The 20,405-nt window shown below is 39.4% G+C and overlaps 1 protein-coding gene across 1 annotated transcript; it reads left to right on the forward strand.

Annotated features, from left to right (window-relative positions):
• Positions 1–1,209: 1,209 nt before the first annotated feature.
• Positions 1,210–15,569, forward strand: STARD6 (StAR related lipid transfer domain containing 6). The gene is made up of 6 exons (XM_036322770.1): positions 1,210–1,449; positions 1,630–1,679; positions 2,671–2,797; positions 7,265–7,382; positions 10,155–10,248; positions 15,100–15,569. Exons 1-6 carry the CDS (start codon positions 1,360–1,362, stop codon positions 15,296–15,298), a joined length of 678 nt encoding a protein of 225 aa, XP_036178663.1. The 5' UTR covers positions 1,210–1,359; the 3' UTR covers positions 15,299–15,569.
• Positions 15,570–20,405: the final 4,836 nt, after the last annotated feature.

A 20,405-nucleotide genomic window follows, 5' to 3' on the forward strand; every position in this document is an offset into this window, starting at 1 on the left:
AGAGGAGTTACAGTGGTTTATGAAAGCTTTTCAAGTAGAGATGTCAACCAGGTGTCATGCCTTGATGGAGAACTAAACAGGAGAAAATAGATTTACGTTCCAACCTAAAGAGCTTTAGGTGAGAGCTAAGGAAGACATGTCCTGATAATTAAACTTTAAGAAGGTTTATTGAGGCAGCTCTTTGGAGAGTTTCTTTAAAAGGTAGTTCTAGATGTGTCCATTTTAAGAACAGAAACTAACCTTTTTGATCACCAAGAAGGGTCTCCACACTTTCAATCCCTTTTACACATATTAACTCAATCCTTACGGTGAACCCATGAGATAGGTATTATTATCTGTGTCTATGAAGAAAAGGCATAGATATGAAAGTTGAAATTCAAGTTAAGCAATTTATCCAAAATGATATAGCTGGTGTGAGTGGCAAAGGCAGGATTTGAATCCAGCTCTGTGTTGTCACCCTCTTCCCACCACACCAGCCAGCTTCTCTTAACTGAAAACTAGGTGATGGGCCAAAGGATCAATGAGACTCCAGCTCCTGAGCTCATTCACGGCAGAAACAATATCTTACTCAAGCGTATTTGCCACACCTACCTCAATACCTAACCCCTACTGCATTGATTCTAACTTTATATCCCGTCTGACATTTAAACAAAGACGCCAGTGAAGAGCGGTCATCCATCCATATTGGGGAAGAGTGTTACAAGCAGAGGGAACAGCAAGTACAACGGCCCTGAGGTAGGAAGATGCTTAGTTGCTTTTGAGGAACAACAGCTAAGTGGGAGAGTCGAAGACAGGAGTTGCCGTTGGAGAGGAAGCCAGGGGTCACATCATTTAGAGCCACTGCCACTCACTTTTAAAAGGTTAATTTCCAAGAACACCTGGTCAACAGATTGTGGTGCTTTACAAAAGCAAAAAAGCATGATTAAGCTGATAGAAATAATAATGATTTTTTGGTTGTTAATATGCCTAGCAAGGGGGTAGGACATTTAAGTGCATTATCTCACTTAATCCTCACATCTCTTCTACAGGGTTAGGTACTATCCCAGTTTTAAAGCTTGAGAAAACGGGGAAACAGAAATATCAAATAACGTGGTTCACAATTAGCCCATGGCAGAGACAGGAGGTGAGCCAGGTCTCTCTTGAGGCCAGAGCCTAGCCTTTGGACGATGCCACATCCACATTTTCTCATTGCGAACAGGGAGGAAGGGACTCTTGCCTGTGGGCATTCAACAAGTAATTATTGTTCACTGCCCTGTGAGCAGCACTGTAGAAACAGTAATCAAATGTAACACAGCATTTTAAAACGCTTTGCATGATCACATTCTTACCAATCATTTCTTTTTAAAACTTTGCAGGTAGATGGACTATAAGGTACTTGCCCAACAAACCACTCAAGATATTTTAGGTTACAGTCAAGATACATCAGGCTGGAAAGTGGCTAAATCTTCAGTAAGAAAACAAATATGTTTCAAGTTTTTGTTTTTAAATGAGAAACAATTGATTTAAAAAAAATTTTTTTTTTTTTACAAACCGTTTACTTTTGCTTTGTTTTATTTTGTTGTTGTTTTTTACTTTTTTTTTCTGTACTTGACAGCTAACTTATTTGTTAATATTTTTTTTCCCTTTGAGAAAAAAATAACTGTTTCTAGTAAGCCTTCTAAAACATTCCATGGAAATATGTAAGTACAATTTCCTATTTGCAATTATTGTTTTGAATTCAGTGGCATTTATGTATCTAGAATTTAAAGTTTGCTGACCTCTCATTTATACCTCATTACATACTTAAATTAAGAATTGGGGCTGAAAGGGGCTGCATAGCCACACAAACTTCTATATCAATTACTGCTGACTTATTATAAACACAGCAGATAAATGTTTATAAGAAAGATTTTAGAAAAATCCTAAATGAAATTTTCCCCTCTAGAAAAATAACTACAGCGCAGCTGGCATGGTGCAGTGATTGAGCATAAACCTATGAACCAGGAGGTTGAGGTTCGATTCCTGGTCAGGACACATGCCCGGGTTGTGGGCTCGATCCCCATGGGGAGATGCAGGAGGCAGCAGATCGATGATTCTCTCTCATCGTTGATCTTTCTCTCTCTCCCTCTCCCTTCCTTTCTGAAATAAAAATATTTTTTAACATTCCACTCATTTGTGGAATATAATGAACAACATAAACTGATGAACAAAAACAGATCCAGAGACAGAGAAGCAACGATCAGACGGTCAAACCTCAGATGGAAGGTAGGGGAGGGTGGGGGGAAGGGGGAGAGACCAACCAAAGGACTTATATGCAAGCATATAGGCCTAACCAATGGACACAGACACCAGGGGGGTGAGGACATGAGTGTGGGGGCGGGGGGTAGGGGGTAACGTGGGGATAAGGACACATATGTAATAACTTAATAAAAAAATTAAAAAAATCTTCAGGAACATTATAAACAAAGTTTTTAGAAAAATGAACTTTGAAGTAATTTATATTAATTATTATAATATATATTTAAATAAACCTTGCTACTTCTAATTGAATATTAGTGTTTTGAATTGCTGATATGAACCTCAAATTTTCTTTACTGTTGATTGCTAAATTAGTCTGTGTTATACTATGACATTATATTTTCAACTTAGACTGAATTAAATTTTGAATTTTCTTTATTTTGCTAACTATAGATATCGTGTTGAAGGAATAATTTCAGAATCAACATCTAAACTAGCTGATTTCCTCTACAAGCCTGAAATTAGAATTAAATGGGACAAATCATTGAAAGTGTACAGTATGATACACAAGATTGATTCGGTAATTTGTTGTTTAATATTAAACTTTTCCTGTATTAATATATTTTTAGTTTTATATCTTAGTGATTTAAGTTTATTAAACCTATGTTAGGTAGACACTTCATATTTTATAGATTCACATTGAGTTGAAATCTTTATAAAAGCCTTAAAACTTCCTTCTTTATCACTCAAGAGTTTAATTACAGTTAGCTTCTTTCTGTTTTAAATGCACACCACATTCTGAATCTGGTTAGCTCTCTTGAAGGTGTGTGCCTTTGGTTATGAGGGGACAAACTCCTGGATTCTCCAACATTAGGTGGAGAAAAGACTAAACGTGCCTTGTTAAAGGGAAGTCAGTATATTTACATTAGTCACTAGAGGCCTGGTGCACAAATTTGTGGGGATAAGGACAAATTCATGCACCAGTGGGAGGTCCCTCAGCCTGGCCTGTGGGATCAGGTTGAAACCGGCTGTCTGACATCCCTCGAGGGGTCCCAGATTGCGAGAGGGCACAGGCCAGGCCAAGGGACCCCACCGGTGCACAATCGGGGCTGGGGAGGGATGCGGGAGGGCCCCAGGGCATGTCTGGCCCATCTTGCTCAGTCCTGATGGGCCGGATCCCAGCAGCAAGCTAACCTACTGGTCGGATCGTCTGCCACTGGTGGTCAGTGCACGTCATAGCAACTGGTTGACTGGTCAGCTGTCTGCCCCCTGGTGGTCAGTGCATGTCATAGCGAGCGGTTGAGCAGCCTTAGCATATTATGCTTTGATTGGTTGAATGGATGACCGGACACTTGGCATATTAGGCTTTTATTATATAGGACTAGAGGCCCAGTGCACAAAAATCTGTGTACTTGGTGGGTCAGGGGCTGCACCCTTTCACAGTCCGGGACCCCTCGGGGGATGTCCACCTGCTGGCTTAGGCCTGCTCCCCGGGGGGATCGGGCCTAAGCTGGCAGTCAGACATCCTCCTGGCAGCCCAGGAGCCATCTATCGGACATCCTTAGCGTTGCCAAGGAGGTAGGAGAGGCTCCCGCCACCCCGCTGTGTTTGCAGTCATCAGCCTGGCTTGTGGCTGAGCAGAGCTCCCCCTGTGAGAGTGCACTGACCACCAGGGGGCAGCTCCTGTGTTCAGCATCTGCTCCCTGGTGGTCAATGCGCACCATTGCAACTAGTCAATTTGCATATTACCCTTTTATTATATAGGATAATAGCTTAGATAACAGGAACAATGCAGACACATACCATAGGGACTTAAGAAGGAACAGCATGTAATGTAATTAAAGAGAAGGATAAAGTGTGAAATAACATATACATGGTTGTGGTTTTAGAAACAGTTTAAATACATTATCTCAGTTAAATGAAGATGAAGAGAGAGGGAAAACAATGAGGAAAGAAAATATAAATAATTGGTGTAGAAAGTGATCATAGAAGCAAGTAGGGCTTAGAAGAGGGGAGGAGAAAAGATCAGTATGAGCTGAGGGTAGATATGTGCATATATGCCTAGTCTATGGACACAGACAATAGTGTGGTGAAGGCTTGGGGTGGAGTGGGAGCTGAGTAGAGGAGATCAAAGGTGGGGGGAGCAGAAATGGGGGACATCTGTAATATTCTCAATAATAAAAATAAAAAAGAAAATTCAGGAGAAGAAAAATATGATATAAATGAAAGTAATAATGACATGTACAAAGAGGTAGAAACAAGAAGACAGAAGTGGGGTAAGGGATTCTGAACTTGGGAGCAGTTCACTAGATCTCTTATTAAGACTGCTACACTTTATGGTATGTAAATTACAGCTCAGTAAGATGTTTTTAAAAATTGAGTTGCGCAATTTTGGCTAACAAAAACTTTATTAGAAAGAGGTGGCAAATGTGGATGTTAGCAAACTTTTATGATTTTCACAAACAATTGCATTTATAAAACTCCACATCACTGGGTCTTTGGCTCTTTGAGTCTCCAAACTACATTCCACTTATCAAAAGAAACAAATGTCCCACAAATAAATCTGTCACCATTTTATCATTTATTTACAACTCTGTAGGTTAACTTTGCCTGCTTTCATTAAGCTGATTTTAAAGTCTGGGAGTTGCGGGGAGAAGCCCAGAAAGGTAAGTCAGGTAACAAACAACACACATCCATGACCCTCTTGGGATCTGTACCTTTAGTTTGAGAAATATGGTCCAGCCCTGGTTTGGCTCAGTGGATAGAGTGTTGGCCTGCGGACTGAAGGGTCCCAGGTTGGGTTCTGGTCAAGGGATTGTGCCCGGGTTGCAGGCTTGATCCCAGTAAGGGGTGTGCAGGAGGCCACCAATCAATGATTCTCTCTCATCATTGATGTTTCTATCTCTCTCTCCCTCTCCCTTCCTCTCTGAAACCAATAAAAATATATTTAAAAAAAGAAAAAGTAAATAATAAAAAAAAGAAAAATGTGGTCCATCGCAAATGAAAATCCAAACATTGGATTGTTTCATTCATGATTGTATTAGACTAATTATATAGTTCCATCAGCACTTCAGGTCTTTCTGCTGTTGCTGCAACTCAGCTGTAATAATGGAAAGAATACAAGACTTAGCACCAAAAAACTTGAAAATAGAGTCAGAGAAATTATGTGACATGCTCAAGGTCAGCACAGCCAGTATATGATAGAACCAGGGGTTTATACCTGATCTGATCCCAAATTCTAGGCCCTTTACAGTATACCACACTACCTCTGAATAGCTTTATCCTATAAAAGAATTATTTTACCTTCTTATGAATATTTATGGTGTTCCTCTTTAGGAGTGTGTTTTAGTTGACTCATTCATCCCATTGGTGAGCTCAGGATTCCTGACCAAAGGTTACAGGGGTGGTAAAACATGATACCTGCCACTAGGCAAATGAGATCAACAGTAGTTTATTAATAATTAATCTCAGCCCAGAGGAGGACTGTTATTTTGTTAACATTTGTGAAGTGGAGCCTAGGGTGCCGGATGGTGAGCCGTGTTTCAACAACAGCTCATAAGAGAAATTGAAATTAGTCACAGGTCCTGGAGGAAGCACACTGAAGCCTCAAGAGGCCACGCAGGAAGAGCAAGGCAGGTACAGGCAGGGCCGGGCAGGGCCTGAGGCACATGTCTTTGTTAGGGTCTGTGGGTGGGGTGTGCAAGGGAATTCCCAGGCTAAGACCTGATCGGTCAACTCAAACCAAGAAGAGCAGTGTTTCGGTAAGCTCCCTGGGGTGTTTTATCTAAGGGGTCACCAGAGGAAGGAGGCCCTGCGAGGCTGGGGAGACTGTTGAACCCAGGACTATTGGGACAGTTGTATCAGAGCTTGCATTTGCTTGTGAGTGTGGGCTGGTATCCTTGGCATGCACTTGTATGAGGGGGCTAGTGTCAGTTTAAGGCCCCTGCAGGCTGCTTGGCCAAACAAAATGGATGCTGAGGCAATACCATGCAATGGCCTGGCTAACCTCAAGGATACATCATGCCAGGCTGTACGTCATGGGAGCTGTACCGGGGGACAGAGAATAACCAGGGAGTCAGGCTTTATAGTACCAAAAGGTTGAGATGACCCCGAATCCTGCAGGAGGATGCACTTGGCTGTTGGAATAATTCTTGAGGCTAGCAGACACTGTGCCTGATCCAGTCAATAAAGAGGGTTGTTTGGCTAAAGTCCGTATCCATGGGAACAGTCAGGAGAGAAACTTGCAGTTAGGCCATTTAAGACCCTATTTTCACCAGATGTCAACACATAATATTGGTCACTTAATTTTAGGCCTTACACCATAGGTGCTAAATCAATATACTTTTCATAATATATTAGCTAGCCAATGTGGAATAGTTGTACTGGGAATCAGGGAATCTGGGTTCTAGTTCTGTACTTATCCCTAGTTATCTGTTAGGCTTTAATTTCTTCATTTAAAATGTCAAAGTGTAGATGATATAAAGAGTACTTTTGAATTTTACGTATTAATAATTATATAAATAGATATATGATTTAAAAATATTTTCTCTAATTCTGTAGGTTCCCTTTTCATTTTTTAAAATAGGTTTTTATTGATTTCAGAGACGCAGGGAGAGGGCGAGAGAGAATCATTGGTCAGCTGCCTCCTGCATGCTCCTTACTAGGGATTGAGCCTGCAACCTGGGCATGTGTCCTGAACAGGAATCTAACTGTGATCTCCTGGTTCATTGGTTGACACTCAACCACTGAGCCACACTGACAGGGCCCCTTTTCATTTTGTTGATGGTTTCCTTTGCTGTGCAGAAGCTTTTTAGTTTGATGTAGTCCCGCTTGTTTGTTTTTGCTTTCGTTGTCTTGTACTTATAATAATACCTAATGTTCCTTTAACACAGAAAATGCAGGCTGATAGGGTGATAAGTTCTTAAAATTGCAAAGTCCTGCTTTTTCCAAGTAGAGGCCAATCTTCTACAGTGAAATTCTTTGGGGAGCAGTACAAGGAATAGATATTTACTAATTGTTGCAATCTTTATGGTTTGATTTGTTTCAGGACACATTCATATGTCATGCCATTACACAAAGTTTTGCCATGGGCTCAATTTCCCCCCGAGACTTTGTCGACATAGTGCACAGCAAGTGCTATGAAGGGAATGTGTATGTGATCAGTTGTAAGTTGAAACATTTTGCCCACATTTTAGAATTACTATGAGTTATTAATAATTTTTCCCTTTAATTCACATTTTGGAAGAAATATATTTTCAATTATTTATTTTTTATTTATGTGGTGAGACTAATACATACATGTATAATGTATACCAGCCTGCTGTTTTTACCCTACTCTGGAGGTGCCTTTTACATCATAGTCAATGGTGTGGCATCTCCTGGCCTTTTTGCAGCATATAACCACACCACTGAGTACAGGTAAATAACTGTAGGCTGAAACTACACAGCAAACATTTCAAAACTACTGAGAAACAAAAGTAATCTTTAGATATATCATTTTATATTTGAACTAGAGGCCCGATGCATGAAGATTTGTGCAAGAATGGGCCTTCCTTCCCCTGGCTGCTGTCACCGCCTTTGCTCTGGCAGGGGCCACCTTTCTGCTTTCCATCTGGCCCAGAGCTGCCTTTCCGCCTTCCCACGCTGCCCAGAGACCCAGAGCGGCTGGGGTAGTGCAGAATGCCTGCATCTCGCCCCGCCCCCGGCCGCTCGGCACCCATGTATGCTAATTAACCCGCCATCTTTGTTGGGATAATTTGCATACTCCTGATTGGCTGGTGGGCGTCACGAAGATATGGTCAATTAGCATCTTTGTCTTTTATTAGTGTAGATTGCATAGAATGAGCTTATCCAATAACTGACAAAACTCCTATTTTTACTGGGTGGGTCTTTACACAATGTGCTTATATTTCTTTTAGAAGGTTGGGGTTTTGATGTATCCTTAGCCTCCCAAAATATGTCAGCCAGTAAAACCCCAGTGTGTGACCATTTCTTAATGTGTATATTCACTTGAAACATTACCAGTTCATACCATGAAGATCTTTGGAGCCAGACAACTCCAGATAAGTCATGATGAAGGATCTTTGGCAGGACAGCGGCCTAGAGCCCTGTTTCTCTCCACAACTCAATTTAATCTGACCACTACTATCTGAATAGCTTTCCGTACTGTAAGCTACCTGGAGATAGGGACAGTTAAGTGTTGTCAATTACTATTTCCCAACAAGGTTTCTGATATGTCCGTGGTACTAAGTTTCAGAGTCCAGAGCTGTGCTAATAGCACTCACACACACTTAGCTCAGGTGCAGCATGCCACTAAGGACTGATGTTCACCCTTTCATATAGCTGTCATTTAGTTACCTCGTTGTTAAAACGGGCAGATGAAAATCGATTCACTGTCTACAACGCAAAGTGGTGTCTGAGTCATAGATCTGCGATTTCTGTGTTTTGAAAGCAGACCATTTCTGTCTCATTTTTAAGGGTAAAAAAGAAGTCTGAAATCAAAATCAACAAATGGTTGTGACGAGTCATTCAGTGATCAGTACTGAATTTGCTTTAAGCACTTTCTTTGAATTAATTATCAATGAATACACATAGTTTTCTTCTTCACCTTTCTTTTGCTGTTGTTCACTTTACTATGCTTTGAGTTAAATGTTTTGCATGCTTTATCACACCAGTACGGAAACTGAAGTTCAGAGGAAACAAGTTAGACAGCAATAAGCTGCTGAACCAGAATTAAAACACAAGTCTTTCTAATTTTCCAAAATCAGTACTAACTACCAACCCAGTATCACTCACAAAAGACCCATATCTGTTCGTGGAATAAAACAAATTTTCTTTTACGAACAAGCATAATCTCCATATTTTAAACAGGGAAAATATGTTAATATCACTTCTGGAAGTATCATTATGCCAACAGAATAGACTCTGTTAAGGTGATGAAACAAGTAATAAAAATGGAAAATTCATTCAACCACACTTGTTTCCTAAGCTAGACCAAAGCTAATGCTTAACATTGTACTTCCCACAGAATTGATAGCTTATGTTAAAATCACATGGGAAAATCCATCTTCTCTGACAAGAGCAGGATTCAGTTGCACAGAATACATATATTTAAAAAATATTTTTTGAAAGAGTACATATAATTATCATAAACAATCATTATCAAAACACCTCCCTTCTGTATTCAGATTCAATACAATTATACTGCATAATTCCTAAAACAACTCTACTGATTTTTTAAAACATATTTTTATTGATTTCAGACAGGAAGGGAGAGAAAGAGAATCATTTATGAGAGAGAATCATTGATTGGCTGCCTCCCGCACGCACCCTTACTGGGGAATCAAGCCTGCCACCTGGGCATGTGCCCTGATTGGGAATCGAACTGTGACCTTCTGGTTCATAGGTCGATGCTCAACCACTGAGCCACACCAGTCGGGCAAACTTCTGATTTTTAATTATAATTTGAATTTAGAGAATTTGCAGAAAGGGACATTTAAACTATCTTCTTTGACATGCCAAATAAATACATCCAATATTTTATTTAAAAATGATTTAACAAAAAATCTATAAACCCATTCTCCTAATAGCCTTTTTCTTTGTGACTTCTTTTGCTTCAAATCTCAGAAAGTAATAAAATGATACTTTGAACAGTTCTTCTTGTATGTAAAAGGTAACAATAGCATCTTTAGAAATACTAGCATGAAAACGTTTGAGAGGACATTGGTGCTCAAACTGGTATTTTCTCAGTTTTGGCCTATGCACACATTCATACGTACAAACATACAGCCCATGTATAAAATCAATGTCAGTGCTGATAATACCTAAGTTAAATTAAAAGCTGTGTTATATATATACATTTTAAAACACGCTACTTGAAATAGGATTTTTTACCTTTGTGGAAGAGGTTTCATTTTATTTCTTTTTAAATCACTTAGCTAAAAGTGTGGATTTTCCAGGATATCCTCCATCTTCACATTACATCCGTGGTTATAACCATGCTTGTGGCTTTGTCTGTTCACCTCTGAAAGAGTAAGTATCATTTGCATTTATTTATTGTAACAGTTTTTAAGTTCGATTTGTGATTAAATTAAAGGATCCCTAACTCATTAGTAGAATATGTACCAGCACATTCTATTGGGGGAAAATGGCCCCTAATAGAATATGATCTTTAAAATAATTGTTATAAGTATTTTCATATGAAGTATAATCAGAAAAGATAATTCACTATAAAGTATGATTTGAGGTTTCTGGGACAAGTCACACATACACAAAGTTTTTCCCCTCTGGGGTTAACATTAACCTGATGTTTTATATTTCTTCATAGAGTCAGTTCTCTGAATTACTAAGGAATATTTGTGAATTGAAAATAAATTCCCTAGAATTATAATACAGTTACATTTATCAGCAATGAATGCTTTATCTTGAACACATTCTTTCTAATAGACTGCCTACTAAGAACAGATTCCTTCAAAATGAGACTTCTGGTAGGTAAATTCAGATAAGAGTTGGAAATCAGAAATGAGTCATTGCCTACAGATGGCCAGTCTAGCGATAATAAAAATGGTAACATAAAATACCATTCTGTGAGTTCATGTACATTAACTTACTGTATATCATTTCACAAAATCCTTAAGTTTTAATTTTTGCTAAATGATTTTATATTAAGTAAAAAATATTGGTACATAAAGATAAACGTAAAAACTTTATATTGGTCCAATATAAACTTCAATATGAGAAAAATATTTATGCGAATGAAGTAAAAATAAAATTACATTTTAGACCTGTATTCCTTATGAATATCATACTAGTAAATATTGACTACTTAAAAATTTGTTATAATGCCCTTATAAATGTATTTTATAGAATACAAATTCCATAACATATTACATTATCAATTTAAAAACATATACAACCTTTAAATAAGATTTTTACATCATTCCTTGTCTCCTTGAACCCGTATTTTTACTCTTTTTCTCTCACATAACTTTATCCTAGTAAAATATGCTTTGTGTTTTGAATTCTTTTTTTTGTTTTGTTTTGTTTTTAAATTAAATCTTTATTGTTCAGATTATTACATTTGTTCCTCTTTTTTCCCCCCATAACTCCCCTCCTCCCAGTTCCCACCCCAACCTCCGCCCTCACTCCCACCCACTGTCCTCATCCATAGGTGCACGATTTTTGTCCAGTCTCTTCCCGCATCTCCCACACCCCTTTCCCCCCCAGGAATAGTCAGTCCATTCCCTTTCTATGTCCCTGATTCTATTATGATCACCAGATTATTTGTTCACTTGATTCTTAGATTCACTTGTTGATAGATGCATGTTTGTTGTTCATAATTTGTATCTTTACCTTTTTCTTCTTCTTCCTCTTCTTAAAGGATACCTTTCAGCATTTCATATAATACTGGTTTGGTGGTGGTGAACTCCTTTAGCTTTTCCTTATCTGTGAAGCTCTTTATCTGACCTTCAGTTCTGAATGATAGCTTTGCTGGATAAAGTAATCTTGGTTGTAGGTTCTTGGTATTCATCACTTTGAATATTTCTTGCCATTCCCTTCTGGCCTGCAAAGTTTCTGTTGAGAAATCAGCTGACAGTCGTATGGGTATTCCCTTGTAGGTAACTGAGTTTCTTTCTCTTGCTGTTTTTAAGATTCTCTCTTTATCTTTTGCTCTTGGCATTTTAATTATGATGTGTCTTGGTGTGGTCCTCTTTGGATTCCTTTTGTTTGGGGTTCTCCGCGCTTCTTGGACCTGTAAGTCCATTTCTTTCACCAGGTGGGGGAAGTTTTCTATCATTATTTCTTCAACTAGGTTTTCAATATCTTGCTCTCTCTCATCTTCTGGCACCCCCATAATTCTGATGTTGGTATGCTTGAAGCTGTCCCAGAGGCTCCTTACACTATCTTCATATTTTCGGATTCTTTTTTCATTTTGCTTTTCTGGTTGGGTGTTTTTTGCTTCTTCACATTTCGAATCTTTGACTTGATTCTTGCGCTCCTCTGGTCTGCTGTTGGGTGTCTGTACAATATTCCTTATTTCAGTCAGTGTATGCTTAATTTCTGGTTGGTTCTTTATCACAATATCGAGGGTCTCATTAGATTTCTTGAGGATCTCACTACATTTATCGGCGGTCTCACCAGTCTTTTCGAGGGCCTTACTAAGTTTATCGGCAGCTTCTAGACAGTTCTTGAGAGACCTTAAAAGTGTGGTTTTGAGCTCTATATCTTCCATTTCTGACATTTGCCTGAATTCTTTTATTAATCATTCTATCATAGTTCTCTGCAAAAATGAGTATTTAATTTTCAAAATTAATTTTATTTTCTGTGACTATAAGCATCTAAATATTAAAAATATAAGTGTGGGGGAATAAGGACACATATGTAATACGTTAATAAAGAAATTTAAAAATTGAAAAAATAAAAATATAAGTGTGTGTGGGATTAAATTATTATTACATATTTATCAAAGCAGATAACATATTACCAAATATGTTACCTGGTGTATAATTATTAAAACTGTTATTGGAAACACATTTTTTTATTACTAGCCAAACTTAGATAGCACTTACTATGTGCTGGGAACTATTATAAACAATTTACATATATTGATTGATTTGGCCCTCACATTAACTCCACGAAGTAGGTAGTGTTACTGTCTCCATTTTACAGAAGATAAAATGGAAGCTCAGAGAGATTAGGTAACTTTTCAAGGTTCCACATGGGTAATAGCAAAGCTCAGCTTTAACCAACGCAGACTGTTCCAGAGTCTGTGCTTCTACCAGCCACACTCGTTTACCTGTGGATCAGTAGTACTGGCACTAATAAAATGAGGCAACGCTTATTATCAAGTCCACTTCTACTTTGCATTTTATAAATATAAGCACTGAGAAATTTTGTTCACATAAATACGTGGGTTAAAATGGAAAGAGTATAAGTCTAGCACTGCCCTTCAATCCCTTTAACTTCATCTGAGCTATGTACCATAAATTATAGTAACCTATAATCAAAAACTTTTTCATGACCTATCAACAGACAACTAAATTAGATCCTTAAGTTTTATTTAAGCAAAGAATTGACAACATGACTGGGTAAGGATTTTCACCCAGTCATTAGCCATTCCCTTTCTTTCTTTCTTTTTTTTTATTTTTATTTTTTTATTATTAAAGTATTACAAATGTGTCCTCATCCCCATTAACCCCCAACCTCCCCCTCCCCGCCCCGCACAGTCATGCTCCCATCCCCCTGTTGTCCATGTCTATTGGTTTGGCTTATATACATGTATACAAGTCCTTCGGTTGATCTCTTCCCCTTACCCCCGCCCTCCCCTACTTTCCTTCTGGGGATTGATAGCCTGATCGCTGTTAGCCATTCCCTTTCTTAACTCACATCCAATAGACGAAAGTTTCCCTTTGTCATCTCAAAGGTGTTTGCATGCCAGGGTAAAGCATCACTGTACCTTCTTTTCTGATTTCTTTCCTTCCTTCCATAGCTATGTATCCTATCATAATCACTATGGAGAGACTTCACTGTGAATAAGACAAGCCTATAAATTCAATAGATAAATCATTTCTATTAGGGGTTGGGGGTGACAGGTATACCTTCATTTTGAAAAGCAAGAGAAGTGTGACGTGAAGAGGCTGGTGGGAAAGGAAAAGCCCACATCTCCATCAGAGACATATTCTCAGATCAGTTTAAGGAAAAGATACATGGGGTAGTTAGAGTTTTGAAAAGGTATTCCCTTAGCTCTAGCTAGTTTGGCTCAGTGGATAGAGCGTCAGCCTGCAGACCAAAGGGTCCCAGGTTCGATTCTGGTCAACGGCACTTACCTTGGTTGCAGGCTCCTTCCCTGGCCCGGGCCCTGGCTCATGCAGGAGGCAACCAATCAATGTGCTTCTCTCACATTGATGTCTCTCTCTGTCTTTCCCTCTCTCTTCCACGCTCTCTAAAAGTCAATGGAAAAATATCCTCGGGTAAGGATTTAAAAATATAATAAAAATTTTTTAAAAAAATGTATTCCCTTAAAAATTATTCATCTTCTTGTACTCCTTGGAAAGGCTTCCCATAGCCCAGTTTAAAGATCACTGGGTCAGAATATAAAAAAAACTAGTCTCTTGGAGGGCAATTTGGAAATAACACTAAAATGTTAAATGTACAAAACCCTTGACTTAGAAATTCAGTGTATTTATAGAAGTGCAAACAGATATATTACAAAGATGTTTATTGCAGCTTTATCGCCACAAAAAGTGAGAAATAATCCAAATGGTAGTCAATAAAGAACTGGTTAAGTGGAGTATGAAACACTGTATGCAGTCATGAAAAACAATCAAGCTGATCTATATGTATTGATACAGAAAAATGTGCATGATGTCCTGCTATGAGGAAAGTAAAATCAGTTGCAGAAAAATAAACACATCTCATTTTTATATAAACAAAAATGTATATGTGTGTATATGTGGGGTACATCTGTGTACATATGTGTGCTGTCTTTGTATACATTTAGACAACCATCCGAAAAGATACAGTCAAAACTATAAGTAGTGATTTTCTCTGAGGAACAGGATGAAGGGAACAATTATGACAATTCTGTATTTAAATTCTCAAAAGCACACATTACTTTTGTAATTTAAAAGTAATGTGACAAAAAGGAAAAGCTGACTAAAACTGAAGACTGAAAGACTGTAAGTCGGACTAGTTACTGTTTTCATGTAAAACGTGTATGAGTGTAAAAATCACTGTACCTGTCCTTTCTTCTCTTCTTCCTTCCATAGCAGTGTGTCCTATCATAATCACTATGGAGGACTCCACTGTGAATAAGACAAGCCTGTAAATTCCATAGATAAATCTAAAGATTATTTATGTTTTTAATTCTTCCTTTGTTTACAGTAATCCAGAGCATTCCAAAGTAGTGATGTTTGTCCAGACAGAAATGAGGGGGAGATTGTCCCCATCAATAATTGAAGCAACTATGCCTTCCAACTTAGTGAACCTCATCCTCCATGTAAAAGATGGAATAAAGACACACAAAGCTCCCCCAGAACGTGGACGTCATCATAGCTGCCACTCGCTCCGTAAGAAGAAATGAGGCTGTTGATAATGAGGCCATATAAAATCATGTGTAGCAGTTACTGCAGTTTACTTCTAAGTCAATATGCATAATGACTGTTAAACTACTCTGGACAGTACTCTTGTACACATTACTGAAGGTACATTGTGGAAATGAGAACTCATAGTCATACAAGAGAACAGTCTTAAATATAGTTTTGAATCGCATATAAGACTGATGTTCAATAACAAGTGTTTTTTGTTTTATTTTTTTTAAATTATATTTTTATTGATTTCAGAGAAGAAGGGAGAGGGAGAGAGAGAAACATCCATGATGAGAGAAACATGGATTGGCTGCCTCCTGCACGCCCCCTACTGGGGACTGAGGCCACAACTCGGGCCTGTGCCTTGACAGGGAATCAAACCATGGCCTCCTGTTTCATAGGTTGATGCTCAACCACTGAGCAACACCGGCTCGGCCAATAACAAGTGTTCTTTTTCTTTTTAAATATATTTTTATTGATTTTAGAGAGGAAGGGAGATGGAGAGATAGAAACATCAATGATGAGAATCATTGATCAGCTGCCTCCTGCATACCCCCTACTGGGGATTGAGCCTGCAACCCAGGCATGCACCCCTGACCTGAATCAAACCCGGGACCCTTCGGTCCCCAGGCCAACACTCTATCTACTGAGCCAAACTGACCAGGGCAACAATTGTTCTTAATGCCCTTTTATCTTTTGCTTTTTCCCCCTGGAAAATGTTCTGCAAAAAAGTCAATAAGAAAGCATAAATAGTAAGAGATCATCACTAATTAAAGATTAAAATATATTTTAAATTGGTTTTCCTTCACTTACTGCTTAAAATTGATAATTGTAAGAAACATGAACATAAAACTGAAAAGAATTACACTGGAATTATGACCAATGATATCTAGCATTTAAAATTGAATGAGTCATGAATCAAGTTCTGGTTCTAGCCAAGATGTAGTAGCTCATCCTCCCAAGTCCTTTTTCTCTTATAAGTAAGAGACTCTGCATATAACAACAAACAGGCATAGGAAGATGAGTAGAGGTGGAAAGGGCGCAAACTTCCTAGGGACTTTGGGACTTGAGAAATGACATAGCAGTGAGTTCTCGGTTTCCTTGTTGCCTCCCATATATTCAGGACAAGGCACCAGCTACAGAAGGCTCCAACCTGGAACCACCCATAGGCAGGAACAACAAAAGTTTCTAGAAAAAGCCTATTACTCCTAGTCATAGGACTGACTATAAATGAGAGGGTGGCCTACCCGAACAAAATCTCTTTGACAATACCTACCCATCACCAGTCAAACAGAAATCTAAGAATTGCACCCGCCTCACCCTACAGTTAGAGCGGGGCCAAGCAGAGCGATCTTCCACCCCACCTTGCTCATGAACCACAGAAGCAGGTGGTGTTGGCAAGGCTGAGCAAGGAGCCAGTCTTCCCTGTGCCCTGCCAGAAGCAGGCAGCACTCTGAGCCCCTTCCAGGTGGTGCAGGCTGGCCCAGCAGGGAGCTGATTTCCCACCTCCCACCGCAGAAGCAGGTAGCAGGGCTTTGTATCCCTGCTGGGTAGTGTCAGTGGAGTCAGGTGGCAAAGTGAGCCTCCACCTCACCTCACAGCAGCAGACAGCCAGCTAGTGCAAAGAAGGGCTCGTCACATCCGGCTTCACTGCCCTCCCTTGATCCCGTGTCACCCAGGCCCACTGAGATGCTGAGCCACCATCCCCACCAGCACGTTTTCTCCTCTGCAGTATGTTGAATGGTGGCCCCCCAAAAGCCATGTCTTTGTCAAATCCCTGGAACCCTGATTCTGACCTTATTGGAAAAAGGGTCTTTGCAGATGTAAGTTAAGGATCTCAGTAAAATAATTCTTGGTTACCTGGGTGGGCCTTAAATCGAATCACACGTGTCCTTACAAGAGATGCACAGGGGAGAGACGGGCGAAAAAGGGAAGGCCATGTGAAGACAAGCCACAAACCAAGGAACACCTAGTTACCTAGTGTGGTAGTTATAGTAGTTATAGGAAACGAAGACACCCCCTCTGGTGTCTGAGCAGGGCTCAGTGGGCATCTGGGCCTCCACCCGCACCTGGCATCAACAAGTTAAAACAAGGTAGTGGGAGATGGGATAGTCAGCACACCTCCCTCCTACCTCCGCCACCCAGGTGTCACTTCAATCTAGGATTCTGTGATATATGCCTGGTGCAAATGCAGCTCCTCTTGATCCAGAGACCTATGAAATAAAGAGACAAGTTAACTGCCCTTCTGCCTACACACAGACACACACACACACACACACACACACACACACTATACAATTATAAAAAAGGAACAGGAAACCCCAGTAAACATACCCATTGGAAAGGGGGAAGAATATAGTCACTGGTTCAGAACAATTCTGATATCCCACTGGGCCTCATTCTGGCCATGGGGAAATGTTCCCAGACTAGACCCTGGTCCTGCTCGCTGGGACTTGCTCCCTGACTCACTGTTCTCCACTGAGAACAATGGTTTTCGTGACACTGCCTGAGGTGTCGCTGTCTGAGATGTCCTCCTTTTCCATCCTCTTCCTCTATTCTTTCTGAAGAAATAATCCTTGTTTGTAGCTGATTAACTTTCTTAGGCTGCTTCCTATACAAAAACAGTAAAGGGCCAAGAGGCATTTTTATAGCTTCATCCATCTTTTAGGCAAGTTGGTGTTTTTGCCAGTACCCCGCTCTTTCAAACTTTGAGTTTTCTATATCTGGTTATGGTCTATTATATACCCTAAAGCCACACCTAGAAGTGGTATCAACATATGCTTTTCTAGATGTTCTTACTGCCACTTTTGGATCAGGCTTCTGTGGGACCAAACCCTTGGGCTTTTGTCCACTTGAAAAATCTACTCAACAGAAAAATCTACTTAACTCTCAGAAGTCTTATCAAAATGTCTGATGGTCACAATCTTGAAGTTGGACTTGTGCTCACGTCTTACTTTGAGACTTTGCTACCTGTGTGGCTAGAGATAAGACAACAGTTTTGTTTTCCAATTTAGTAGTTCTGGCTCTCTATATTACCTTTAACTTCTGCTTGCAACCTAAGTGCGTATTTCCACCCCCTAAAGCTCAACTTTTTCTTTGGTACTTCAGCCTATACAGCTAACACCCACCAGGTGGCGCTCTCTACATTCTACCTGGAGATATCCTTGCCCAAAGTCAAAGTTCATTAGGTTTATTTTGTTTTCCAAGGTACATAGGCAGCTATTTTAGCAAATGTTTCACAAAACAGCTTTTTAATAATGCCACAAAATAACCACACATTCTTTTCTCGACTCAAAAAGAATACATTGTCATTATAAAGTTATCAAGCATTTATCCTTTATATATATATTCATATATGTATATTTATTTAATCCTCCCCCGAGGATATTTTCTCATTAATTTTTAGAGAGTGGAAGAAAGAGCGAAAGACAGAAATATTAATGTGAAACACACTGACTGATTGCCTTCTGCATGCGCCCCGACCAGGGCCTGGGCTGGGGAGGAGCCTGTAACCAAAGTGCATGCCCTTGACCAGAATTGAACCTGGGAGCCTATGGTCCAGAGGCCGATGCTCTATCCACTGAGCCAAACTGGCTAGGGCTATTCTTTCAATATTGATATCAACTGTCAACCTCTTTCCCTATTCAGTAGTTACTATTGCTAATAATTGTTTTCTACATAAAATAGCTTTCATATGCCGAAACCGGTTTGGCTCAGTGGATGGAGCGTCGGCCTGCGGACTGAGAGGTCCCGGGTTCGATTCCGGTCAAGGGCATGTACCTGGGTTGCGGGCATATCCCCAGTGGGAGATGTGCGGGAGGCGGCTGATCGATGTTTCTCTCTCATTGATGTTTCTAACTCTCTCTCTCCCTTCTTCTCTGTAAAAAATCAATAAAATATATTTAAAAAAATAGCTTTCATAATCATTGATTAACGAACATTTTACTTTGAAATATAACTAAAATTTATACTTTGAAGGAATTATTAGAGAAAGCTTATGGTTGTTTTTTTTTTTTATGTTGAGCCTCTCAAATAGAGGCTAATAATAAATTTGAATTAATGCCTTATTTTAATGACTGGAATCAATACTGACTATACGTATATAATGGTAACCCTACATATTCACATGATAATTCCATACAAAATTTCAGTGATGTCACAAATGATCCTGAACTAGTTGATTATTCAGCTACCCAAAGGCAAATAACTGAATTTGGCTGAATACCAAGACTAAAGCTAAACCTTAGTGTACCCTTAAATATTCAGATATTGGGAGTGTGCACTTCCCAATTCTTTTCACTGTTAGGGTGTTACATCAAAGTTGTTGTCTATAATGAACCAGAATACGATAGTCTGGCTACATCTAAAGATGGAATATTCTACTATTAATATCTCAAAATTTTCTATCAGTATAATTAGTTTACATAAATCAACTGCAGGCTGAATTTTATTACAGTACAAATTTGTAATATGGGACAAAAAGAAATTGCTACTATGACACAAGTAACCACTTTATAAAAATTCCGTAGTAACTTACGTTTTTTAAAAAAATGTTTTCTTTTATTATTGATTTCAGAGAGGAAGGAAAAGGGAGAGAAACATCAACGATGAGAATCATCTATCGGCTGCCTCCTGCATGCCCCACACTGGGGTTCAAACCTACAACCTGGGCATGTGCCCTGATCGGGAATTGAACTGTAACTTCCTGGTTCATAGGTTGATGCTCAACCACTGAGCCATGCCGGCCAGCCTATATGTATTTTATATTTATGCATATGCAAACAGACATACATACACATATAGTTGAAAGATTCTGTGTATCCAGAATCCTGCCTTGCTTCTAATTAGAGACGACGGAAAACAGAAAAACATGCAGCCTCGGGTTGACTGCACCTAGTCTTCTGGTTGCAAATTAGGTTACACCCATTGGCTGAAGTCTGGTGGGAGTTGTGGGGCAAAGCCACTTTTCTCATTTGTTGTTGTTGTTGTTTCTGCTGGCTATCGAGGACAAGGAAAAGTGAGGCTTCCCCCCCCCCCCCCCCCCATGTTCCAGTGTCCACCTGCCAGAGTCTTGTGTGCAAAAGGTGACTCATCAATGACAGA

The sequence above is a fragment of the Myotis myotis genome, unplaced genomic scaffold (assembly GCF_014108235.1).
Source record: "Myotis myotis isolate mMyoMyo1 unplaced genomic scaffold, mMyoMyo1.p scaffold_m19_p_9, whole genome shotgun sequence".
NCBI lineage: Eukaryota > Metazoa > Chordata > Mammalia > Chiroptera > Vespertilionidae > Myotis > Myotis myotis.